This window comes from Mixophyes fleayi, chromosome 7 (assembly GCF_038048845.1).
Source record: "Mixophyes fleayi isolate aMixFle1 chromosome 7, aMixFle1.hap1, whole genome shotgun sequence".
Classification (NCBI taxonomy): Eukaryota; Metazoa; Chordata; class Amphibia; order Anura; family Limnodynastidae; genus Mixophyes; species Mixophyes fleayi.
In genome coordinates this window covers 113639993-113652570 of record NC_134408.1, presented here as the reverse complement: position 1 = coordinate 113652570, position 12578 = coordinate 113639993, and the positions used below count along the sequence as shown (strand labels likewise).

The window sequence follows — 12578 nt, the reverse complement described above, 5'->3', positions numbered from 1 at the left end:
TAGGTATGTACTTACTGGTAGTTTGCTATAGAAGACAAATAAACTTATAAATGCTGAATGGAGCTACTGTTTATTTAGTTTCTCTGCATCCAAACAAAATGTGCAAGTTGAGATTTCTCTGTGACTTCATTATTGAAACAATATTAAAAGACCCATTAGATTAGATTAGACCCATTATGCTAATGTCTGTTTATTCAAACTGTAGTACCTGCACCACATGGATATAGAAGACAGATGTAAGGGGTATTTTACTGGCACACAACTTAAGTCCAAAATAACAGATTATATATTCAATTTATAAATAAAAGATTATAAAATAACAGGATTTTTTTATCCAATGCAAGTACATGAAGGGCTACTTGTCAACATCTACACACTGTTGGGGATATTTTGCATAAAGTGATACACAATAGGCAGTACACATTACAGAAAAGGGTTGAGAAACCCTGGGCTATGACATGCTAAGAGGATAAAACAAAGTAAAATAATTTTTGTTCTGAAAACTTTACAAACACACATACACACACACATATGGTCTCAAGTTGCGGTGGTGCCTCAAGCCTGTACCCGCAGGACGCGTCCCGGTCGTCATGAAGACGGCATTAGGCGCATCTGGGCGTGTGCGCAATTAGTTAATTTAAGTATATTAATTAATCGGCCCCTGAAGCTGATTTCTCCCTGCTGGGCTCCTCTGCTGCCATTGGCCACTCTCTGTATATAAGGCAGGGAGGGCTTAGCCTTCCTGCCAGTTATAGTTCTCAGTTGCTGTTTGTTAACCCGCTCCTGTGCCTTGAACGTGTTTGCTGTTTTGGATTGCTCGTGTATGACCCTTGGCCTTGTTTATTGGACTTTGATTCTTTGCCTGTTGCCCTGACCTTTGCTTCGTTTCTGGACCCTCCTAGCTTGCTGCCAGCCCTGACATCTTGCCTGTTTCTGACCGTGGAACCTGCTTCGGACCTAAGACATCGGCCTGTTTCCTGACCACGCTTGATTCACTATTCCTCCGCTACTCTGCGCTAGGCTACATTCATAAACCAGTACTACTCTGCGTTTAAGATCTGGGGGCATCCGAGTACCTCTCAGTATAGTAAGCTCTACAGGAAAGACGGCTGCTATAGGTGAAGACCTCTTCATCTTGTTCTACAAGTTTATGATAATACCGTTAGCCGTAACACATATATCTATATTCACATATATTAAAACCACTGACAAGTGAAATTAATAACATTGATTGATTATCTCATTACAATGGTAGCTGTCAAGGGGTGGGATATATTAGGTAGCAAGTGAAGAGTCAGTTCTTGAAATTGATGTGTTGGAAGCAAAAAAAATGGGCAAGCGTAAGGATTTGAGGGACTTGTCAAGGGCTAAATTGTGATGGCTAGATGACAAAGCATCTCCAAAACGGCAGGTCTTGTGGGGTGTTCCGTTATGCAGTGGTTAGTACCTACCAAAAGTGGTCCAAAGAAGGACAACCAGTGAACTGGCAACAGGGTCATTGGCACTCAAGGCTCACTGAAGCACATTGGGAGTAAAGGCTAGCCCATCTGGTCCAATCCCACAGAAGAGCTACTGTGCCCATGCTTACCCCTCTCCACCAAAAGTGACTACAATGGGCACGTGAGCATCAGAAATGACCATGGAGCAATGAAAGAAGGTGGCATGGTCTGATGAATCACGGTTTCTTTTACATCATGTAGATGGCCAGTGTGTGTGCATTGTTTACCTGGATAAGAGATGGCACCAGGATGCACTAGGGGAAGAAGGCACGCTGGAGGTGGCAGTGTGATGCTCTGGGCAATGTTCTGCTGGGAAACCTTGCATTCATGAGGATGTTACTTTGACACGTACCAACTACTTAAAGATTGTTGCAGACCAATGACACCCCTTCATGTCAACGGTATTCCCTGATGGCAGTGGCTTCTTTCAGTAGGATAATGTGCTCTGGCAAACTGCAAAAATTGTTCAGAAATGGTTTGAGGAACATGACAAAAAGGTCAAAGTGTTGACTTGGCCTCCAAATTCCACAGATCTCAATCCAATAGAGCATCTGTGGGATGTGCTGGAAAAACAAATCAGAACCATGGAGGCCCCACCTCGCAACTTACAGGACATAAAGGATCTGCTGCTAACGTTTTGGTGCCACAGGACACCTTCAGAGGTCTTGTGGAGTCCATGTCTCGATGAGTCAGATCTGCTTTGGCGGCACAAGGGGGACTACACACACACACACACACACACACACACACACAATTATATATATATATATATATTTATTTATTTATTTTTTATGTGTGCCTTAACAATAATATGTCATTTAGAACAAAAAATATCCATATCTTTCAATGGAAAGGGAAAGAGAGGGACCGTCAAAATATAGCGCCAGTAAATAGAGCTGGAGATTACTGGCTGTAGAACATTGTGTATGGTGCAATTATATGGAAATAGGGCAATGTGCCAGCTGCCAATTTGTTTCATGTCTCTACCATTGTTACACAACACATTTATGTGTAAGGAAAGGTGCATGGCAACAAAATCGTAATAATAATCCTTTAATAACCCCCATCCTTTCAGGGGGACGTGTGGAGCCGATATTCTGTTATTTCTGGGGCCGAGGATGGGGAGAGAACTACGGTTACTCGTTGATTAAATGCATATTTTCAGAGATTGCCATCAAATTGTAACCACATCTTTCCTTTCTGACCTGTAGGGTCCACTAGCATTTCTCAGCACTTGGCTGCATTTCCCTCAACCCCCCTGAGCCAACAATCCCTCTGTAGCCAGCTTGTGTCATTCAACAAAGAAATACATTCTATTTACTTTCCCTTCAGCATAGTCAAGTGTCACCTTTACAAGCTAATGGCATCCCATCAACATAGAAGAAATAATATAAATCAATCTGCAAGATAATTAAAATGAATAGGTTGCTATTATTTTTTCTTAATATTTTACATAAAGATTTTTGAACAGGGGTAAGTGATCTTGCTTTGGAAAAATAAACAAACACCGCAGGCAGTCTCGGCAGTTCAGATCTAGATAGGAATATACTACAAGCAGGCCTCTTCATGGAAAGTTAGAGAGGTAGTCCGACTTCTGGTGGAGAGAAACCGCATGGTCATTTAAATACGTGAATGAATTTATTCATGCATAATCCTACCAGTAAGAATATGCTTAGTCTGATTCTTCGTAGGTTATTTACTGTAAATAGGGTTATATACTAAGATTTCTCATCGGTTCAAAGTTGTGCTAAAACCACAACAATTAGTCAGCAACTATATTTTACCTAACCAGCGCTAGAAGGTAAGTAAGTAAAAAGTAAGTGTCTGGTTGATTGCCAAGGTTTTAATTCAGATTTGTACCTTTACAAGTGGAAAGAACTAGTTTATTGATATGGAAAATTCTCTCCGATTGGATTCTTTGGGCAACAGGTAAAAAACCCAAAATGGAAATAAAACTTGATAAATACTCCAGTAAGCCCAGACAGGACAGAATACAGGTAGGTTCTCCCGCTAAACATAATGTATTTATACACCCCCTTCCCCACCATAATGATAAATAAGCGATCCCATTCCAGTTGTTACACACAGCTCAGCTACCTTCATAGAAGTGGTTTGGGGTGTTCTGCAAAATTCATGCAATTATCATCACATGACAAACGACCATTTGGTCAGATATTGCAATAGTGTGTATGCTCTCAAGCTCATCACATCTGCTGATATGGTTTTAGAAACTTCCTAAAAATCATAATCAACAATGGAACAATGTCAGGCAAAAGTGGAAGTGTGTACGCACTCACGACCAGCAGCGTAGGCAGATATCTGTAGAGTGTGCAGAGTCACGAACTTTTCAGCAGATGGTTATGACAGATGAAGATCACAAATCACAAATCTGAAGGTAAATCGTGTAGGTACACACGAATGGGCATGATCATCGGGATTTTCAGTCGTTGAAAAAATCGTTACAGAAATTGCATCTGCAGTAATATTTGGTAGTGTGTACCCAGCTTTAATTATTCAGCTCCCCCATTTCTCTGACACACGATAAGAAAAGTGGAACCAAGAACTGTAATGTAATATCACATTACAGTGTAGCAGGAAAGCAGCAGAGCTCTATATAAAGTCATACTTTATATATGGAATACAATACAAGTAACCTATTTTCTCCTCCACTCTTTCTTCAATCTATAGATATTTCTAGTGTCATTTGAAATACTGTATTTGCCTTTGAGACTTTTGCAGCACTGTTTAGTTTCTTGCATTAACATGTGCAGTGCAAACTTATCACATTGAAACACAAACAAGAGCAAATGTTGGCTTTTTATAAATTAAGTGCAAATATAATAACAGACAGGACCAGACATAATAGTGGCTGGCTACATGTAATTGGAAAAGTAGTGCGGCAACAGCTGCAGTTATTAAAACTGCCAAACCCAGGTTTAGAGCTGGATAATGTATACACAATGCTAAGTGCAATAGGTATCCTCATCTAATACAATAACACAAACTATGCACTTTTCTGCCACTAAAGTATTTACTATGAGCTAAAACACTCTACTCATGCATGGATCTGGTTTGCTTGATGCAAAACACCAGTGCCACATGGAATTAAGCTTTAATAGGACTAATTTGAAGTTTTTGACACATACCATGTGGACTAGATTATACTTTGTTACTTGTTAATACATTTTGATAGTGTAAAGTAATGATCTTGTCCCCTATGGCAGTGCTTCTAAAATTGTTGCTGACACTGAATCGTTCTCAGTAAAAGAATAGAAACTTATGTGAGAACCACCTACCTCACCCACTTTTAAGAAAAGAAACAAACCACCAGTATTAGAGTGTGAAATGGAACCGATAATGGACCTCCCTGAATTCAATTTATGGTTTACATATATAATCTGCATAACCCGTGAAATAAAACCTTGGGGGACTAAATCTAAATACGTCAGTAATTCAGTTGCAAAAGCTGGTTCTGTACTTTGCAAATGAGCCATATTCTAAAAACTAGATTTTGGTAACAAATATTGTGAATAGAAAAAAGCATTATAGAAAAATGAAAAAGAAAGACAAAAGAATTATTGTAAAAACTGTTGAAGAAATGTGAAATTTAACTTAAGAAACCAAACCACAAAAATCAAAGGTTCTTTTTACCTTGGAGTTATAACTAAATTAAATGCAGACCTAGCCTTCTACAATGTTCTTAATCATCTGTTTTAGGAGATCTTGTAAAGTGAGTTAGATAGAAGAACTGATAAAGTTTTCTGGTGGTTTGTGTAAAAGAAGGTTGGACATGAGCTAATCTAAGTTACATATGCAGTGTATTTTAAACTGTACATTTAGACAAGAGGGAAATCCAGTAATAAGTACATATAGTTGAGATAACCTCTAAAACAATATATAACCTTTATTAAAATAGAGCTTATGTGACCTACTGAAGAACTCAAATGCATCATACATAGGGGTGACCTCCCCACAATGACCCTTTGCTGGGCCAGCACTACCACTAAGCAAATTTAGGCAGTGGCCTAGGGCGCAAGGGTCATTCTTTCATTGTCTATATTTTCACAATGATGCACTCTTATGACAACCGCTGGCTGCTGATATGGAGGGTCAGCAGCTTTTTACCTGTGAAATCTCCGGCTGCTGCTCCTCTATGATTGTAATAGGCTGAGAGTGTGGCACTATGCTGTGTGGGCAGCATGGTAGCTAAGTGGTTAGCACTTTGCCTTACAGCACTGGGGCCGTGAGTTCAATTCCCGACCATGGCCTTATCTGTGAGGAGTTTGCATGTTCTCCCTGTGTTTGCGTGGGTTTCCTCTGGGTGCTCTGGTTTCCTCCCACACTCCAAAAATATACTGGTAGGATAATTGGCTGCCATCAAAAATTCACCCTAGTCTCTGTGTGTGTGTGTGTGTGTGTGTGTTAGTGAATTTAGACTGTAAGCTCCAATGGGGCAGTGACCGATGTGTATGAGTTCTCTGTACAGCGCTGCGCAATCAGTGGCGCTATATAAATAAATGGTCATGATTATGTCACAGCCCAGCACCAGACTCCCAGAGATGAAGATGCCGTCTTAATTACAGATTGTGAATGGTCCTCTTGCCCTTCTCCTCCTGGCTTTTGGCTGTAATAGGAGTGGAGGAGCCGCAGGAAAACAGCTGTATTGAGCTCCTCTGGGGCTCCGGCTGGATGAGATAGGGTGGTAATGCATCTTTAAGTTAAACATAAAAAAGAGTTTTCACTGTTTTATTTCAATGGTTGAAGTGCGCCTAGAAATGCACTTTACTGTAAAACTGCATCTGGAAGGTGCAAAATACGTCTACTTATAAGTATAGGGAGAAAGTTGGGTTTCTGGTGCCTCTCCTGCTAGAGAATTAAAGTCTGTTTGCGTGGGAAGAAAAAGCTGTGTGCCTACCCGTAAAACAGGTAACACCTCCTAAAATAAGCTTCTCTACCCCGCCAGCTCATTTAAACAATCTTACTCTGCAAAACTAAATCTAATTTTTCCACTTGTACACCTAGTCCACGCAAGGAGCGTCCCACTCCCCATTAGACAGTTTGGGCCTTTTGCACTTTCATAATTGACCCTTGCAGTATTTGGCTTTAAGCATTTCATTCTATAAACATAAGAGTTTTATTGTCTATGTTCTAAAGTTACTTTAAAAAAAAAAACCCAAAAAAAACCATAACATATTATCAACTGTTAGTAGAATCTTATCTACATGTAAAGATAACTTGAAGCAACATAGCATAGCTCTCTGTTAGTCTTTAATTGTTATAGTTATGTGTAATTGTTGTTTTATTATTAGGACATCCATCTCAGTGCTTTGTACTTGTTATCTGCCCAGGAAGTCTCAATAAATCTCAATGTATCTTTATTTTTATGAGTGCAGTGATACTAAAATACATTATCTGCTAGTGATAAGAATGCCATTGGCTATCTGAAAGTGTCAGAAGACGGCACAGATTAGGCAGAATAAAGGTGCCAAAGGAATGTGTTCATGCATAAGAGTTGTGTGCATATGAGACTGCATGTAGTGTACTGGCTACTGTCTGTGTTGCTATTTCATTTCTAACTCATATTGAGAGCAGTAATAGTAGTAAGCCGATTGTAAAACGTTGCTACATACTTCTGCTGCCATCCGATACAGTTTACTGCACTATGTTGCGTGTATGGATCTAATGTGGTCATAAAATTTGATACAGACCAAAAGGGCGCAGAACACAGCTGTCTTCTTACCTGTTCTTTTCCTTTTCCTTTTTTTCCTTTGGCTTTATCTTTCTCCTTCTTCCCTTTCTTTTTCCCTTTCTCTTTCTTTCCCTTTTTCTTTTTATCTTTAGCTTCTTCTTTAGCAGCGAGCTCAGCAGCAACCTGGAACAAGCACAGTATGAGGGAGAGAAGGGCAGAGAGGAGTAATATTGTATGTATCATGTATGTATCATGTATGTATCATGTAAATACTGTTCTGCTTTGGCTAATGCTACCTTAAGGTAAACTGGTGTTTGTAATGCATTTTATATGCACATTAAAAATGTGTGTCTTAGTGGTTAGCACTTCTGCCTTACATCACTGGGGTCATGAGGTCAATTCCTGTCCATGACCTTATCTGTGTGGAGTTTGTATGTTCTCCCCGTGTTTGCGTGGGTTTTCCTCCGGGTGCTCCGGTTTCCTCCAAAAACATACTGGTAGGTTAATTGACTGCTAACAAATTCACCCTAGTCTGTGTGTGTGTATGTTAGGGAAGTTAGACTGTAAGCTCCAATGGGGCAGGGACTGATGTGAGTGAGTTCTCTGTACAGCGCTGCGGAATTAGTGGCGCTATATAAATAAATGGTGATGATGATGATAATCCACATTGCATTTTATGTATTTAATGCATACTTGCCAACTTTGGCAGTATTATCTCTGGGAGGGGGCTCTGTCATGGAGGCGTGGCCATGCGGATCTCATCGTTAGGCCCACTTTATCAATATCGGCCTATCACAACAGGGACTGGGGCCAGGATGACACCTTTAGCCCCGCCCCCATATATTTCCCCAACGAAGAGAGCACAACGCGGGAGGTTTGCCTGCTCTCCTGGGAGTCCGGGAGAACTCCCAAAAATGCAGGAGTCTTCCAGACAATGTAGGAGAGTAGGCAACTATGATTTAATGTGATAAGATTTAGTATACAAATGTGCTTTTAAGATATGTCTGTGACCAAACAGGAAGTTGCTGTGTTGTTTAAACCCAACGCATGTGTAAACATTGCATCTATGTGCTCCCACTGAGAAGAATGTCATGAGAATCAGATGGACTGAAATGGAACAAGAAGCGCTCACAAAAACACACTGCAGCGTTCCGCAAGTTAAACACATGTAAAAATGTACTGTCTCATTTGGTACAATGATATTTATTTTCACATCTGTTTATATGCGCATAAATTGCATTAGAAACTGATCTTCAGCAAAGAATCGTAAGGCCATTGTGTACGTAGTCAAGGCAATCTTGTGATACACATTTCTATAATCCATGAAGATTGTTTCTGGAAGTAGGGTCAATATAAATGCAGTGTTAGGTCAGCTGCTGGTTCAGAAAAATATATGACTATGCACCTGTCAAGGTGTAGTTGTAATAGAAATGTGTATTGTAGATTTCTGCATAGGTCAGTAATATATACAATATATATACAATATTACTACAGAAATAAAGGGAATAAAGATGATGGTCAGAAAATGAGAAATTTTGAAATGGATTAGAGTCTTTCACAATGCAATAGTCCAGGCCTGGCCAACCAGTGGCTCCCCAGGTGTTGAGATACTACAAGCCCAGCATAGTTCATCATCATCATTTATTTATATAGCGCCAACATATTCCGTAGCGCTTTACAATTGGGGACAAACACAGTAAACTAATAAACAAACTGGGTAAAACAGACAAAGAGGTGAGAAGTTCCCTGCTCGCAAGCTTACAATCTTCTGGTTTCACAACACCTAGAGAGCTACAGTTGGCCAGGTCTGCGATAGTTTGTTTATCAGAGATAATCAATTAAACCCCTTATATCAAACATGTAAAATTAGATTGATAATCTGCAAGAAGCACAGTCTACAATTGCCCATACATGCAAAAAACTGGGATGGAAAAACCGCACTAGGTAAAATAATGCGAGCATATGGTTTGATAATCACTGGTTAACCCGAAAAGAAAACTCAAACCGGGGGGTGCACCCAGACACTGGTTTGTACTGAATATAGTAACCCGAAAAGAAAACTCAAACCGGGGAGTGCACCCAGACACTGGTTTGTACTGAATATAGTGAATTGCCCATACATGGACAGATAGCATTAAGCGGTGATTTAGGGCCAATCTGGTCTGAAACAACAAACCTGGACATACCATTTCCTATGTGTATCTGAAACTTAGAGGTTCTCATTTTTATAATATATATTTTTAAATGCCCTTCCACCCCCTAAATAGTGCTTTGGTGGGCTTCCTAGGGGAGGGCCATCTCCCTCCAATCAGTGGCTGGATTTAATATACAGCCACGACGTGGGATCTGTCCTGCCACAGAGAGACCAGAGCAGCACAGGAGGAGAGTAGCAGTCGTCTTTGTTATAGGAAAGCTGCTTAACACAAGACATTTGAGAGAAGGGAGGGTAATTAAAACGTAGGTATTTTAAAGGTAAAAGAATAAAGGGAGTTATCAACACCTCAGTCACTCATATATATGCATATATACACTGTCTTCCTGGCTCAAGGCAATGCCTAGGTTCTAGCTAATGTAAAACAGCCCCTCCTTTAGTTCCAGTACTAAGCTACACATATGTATTTAATTTGCTTACATGGGTTATGCACTGTATTATTATCTTATTTATATCATTAAAGGTTACATTTTATTCTTATCCTCTGTGTTTTGCTGGAAGATTCTCCTTGATTACTGCCGTCTGCACACAATATGTATGTTATAAATTCTATATTACTTAAATCATCTTATTTCATTTTCCCTGTACCCCATTCTACTTGTACAATTTATACAATGTCCACTATTATTTTAAGATCCTTTAGACTGTTAAGAGAGGCTGTTTTGACAGCAGGATACAGGCAGGTTATGATTAATGTGCTGTTTTGGAATATGATAGTTCTTTTTATTGGTCTGGAGAGCTGACATAGAACAATTGCCGAATCTTTATAATTTCTGAAATAAAGATATCAAAAGCTGGGAAGAATCCATCTCCTATATAAAAACTCTTGGCTATAAGGGAGCAGAAATCTCAGATCAGGAGTCTGACCTAGTAGCAAACTCCAGACTGGACCTGGTAGAACCAGACACCTCTCTCCAGGGGTATTCTGTATCATGTGCTAACATTTAATACTTATTATCGCTTCAGGGATCAAAGGCAGGAGCCGGAGTACAAAGCTCCAGCAGAAGCAGGGCAGTAACATGCACAGGGGGGATTACAATCCTTTTCCATGAGGCAGCAGATCCAATGTCAGGGATAAATCCACAAAGAAAAAGACTGCAGGAGCCAGAGATGGAAATGTTACATTGTATCTGCCTTCACTTTCAATCTTGTATTGTGTGGAGACACAAAGTGACAGCTGGGACAAGGTAGAAAAAAATCAGTCTCCTAGGAACACAGACCTTTCCCCCAACCCTCTGTCTTTTCTGGTCTAACTGGTGACTTGACAAGTTCTGGGAATAATATACATCTCTGCCCTGTCTCATAAAGGAGGATTTGTATGGGTTTATGGTACCTCCTCTGGAGTCTTCTGAGCAAAGATAACCTTGGATCCACCATCCTCTTCTTCTGGTAAATCAGGGAATTTTCCTGTTGCATGTCTAATAGAGATGAATCAACGTTATTAGTATAGATACATAAGAGAGCATTCTAGTAAAATATTACAGTCCAAAACCATCACAAACCTCTCCCAATCATCTCATTGTACAACAAACCTATCTGAATATTTCAAAACAAACTGCATTCTTACTATCTTAAAGACATTGCAAGTCAGTGCCGTTCTGGGGTAAGTCAGCTCACAGGGCCAACCAGTATCCAGTTGCAACGGTACAAGATGACAATAGTGTATTTTATGTAGCACACATACTTATTTATAAATATACAATAATCTACAATATGTTAGAGAGAACAATAACTCGTCTTATGTTTTCCTAGTACCAAACTTACTATAGGGGCCCACTTAGCTTCGAGATTATAGAAAGCCCATATGTCAATATGTGTACCAGCAGGTAAGGCAAAGAGTCATATTGGAGGTCACTTAGAAGGGCAAAACAGCCACCATGAGGCTGAATAGCAGCTTTGGATCCTAAGCCTCACAATGAGTCTCCACATACACCAGTGTGCCTAGGATTGTGCTGAGAAATCCAGGTTTGCAGATGAAGATGGTGCATGTGAGGAGGAGCAGCACCGTGCACAGGCAGAAGGGACGGGTTGGATGGAGTGAATGAGTCCTAGGGAAGTACAGAGTAGGCGCACCGGAAAACGAGATTTCAGTTTATACAGTGAGATTGCTGAAAAGAAATGAAAGGGCCATCTCCACTCTGTACCAGCTCATAGCTGCTGGAGAGCAGGCGTTGTCCTATATCAATGTTGGCTAACGTGTGACACTCCAGGTGTTGTGAAACTACAAGTCCCAGCATACCCTCCGAGCAATAAGCTGCTGCATATTGGCAAAGTATGCTGGGACTTGTAGTTTGACAACATCTGGGGGTAAATGTATCATAGTGCGGGTTGTACAAGTCGCCGGAAATTGGCAAGATGACAGCTTAAATTTAAAGCGGTGCTGCCTTGTAAAGGGATCTTTCCCTTTACAAGGCAGCGCCGCTTTAAATTTAAGCTGTCATCTCGCCAATTTCCGGCGACTTGTACAACCCGCACTATGATACATTTACCCCCTGGAGTGTCACAGGTTAGCCAATACTGTACAATACTTTTAATGGAACCTGCTTTGTACTTGCATGTTGCACTGAAGTGGAAAAGTGCACTTTCAACCGCCACCACCACACCCCAACCAATTTACACACACACTCACAATGACACTAAATTGCCAACTCACACTCATAATTAATATTACCAATATATGAGACTAAACCAAGCAATATTCTAGGTGAAAAAGGTTAAAAAAGTTGTTTAATTTGAAGGAGTGAAAATAAGGGGAAAATTAAGTGGGGGAATACACAACTTAATGAATTGAGCTACTAGACATCGTAATAAGGTTTTTTTTAAACTATCAATAAAAATAAGAAATACCACCTACTTAAACAAAGATTTGCAATAAAGACACTTTATTAAAGTATCATACAAATTTAAGATGTACTCAAGGCCTACACACAGTGGAGTCAGCCATTTGTGTGTTAAACCATTACTAAGCCTATACATTTACTAGAAACTAGTGACATGAGTGATGCATGAAGCACAAAGTGATGTCACTAGATTCCAGGGACCTGATAGGCTGCATTATCATACATATCAGAGCCGCCCACAAAATGGCTGCCGTCACTGTGTGTAGGCCATGGCTACACTGATTTAATTTTTCCATGAAAATTGTTTAGGGACCATTTTAATAAAATAATCCACACCG

At 40.1% G+C, this 12578-nt stretch overlaps 1 protein-coding gene across 2 annotated transcripts in view; it reads right to left on the bottom strand.

Moving 5' to 3' along the window:
• The window catches only part of DRC11 (dynein regulatory complex subunit 11), a 126192-nt gene that overhangs the window by 30005 nt on the left and 83609 nt on the right, over positions 1 to 12578 (bottom strand). For both annotated transcript variants that reach the window (XM_075180392.1, XM_075180391.1), the window contains exons 7-8: positions 10734 to 10818; positions 7240 to 7371 (exon numbers count right to left, since the gene is read on the bottom strand). In XM_075180392.1, coding sequence (XP_075036493.1) covers positions 7240 to 7371; positions 10734 to 10818 — 217 coding nt within the window. The remainder of the gene's footprint in view (positions 1 to 7239; positions 7372 to 10733; positions 10819 to 12578) is intronic.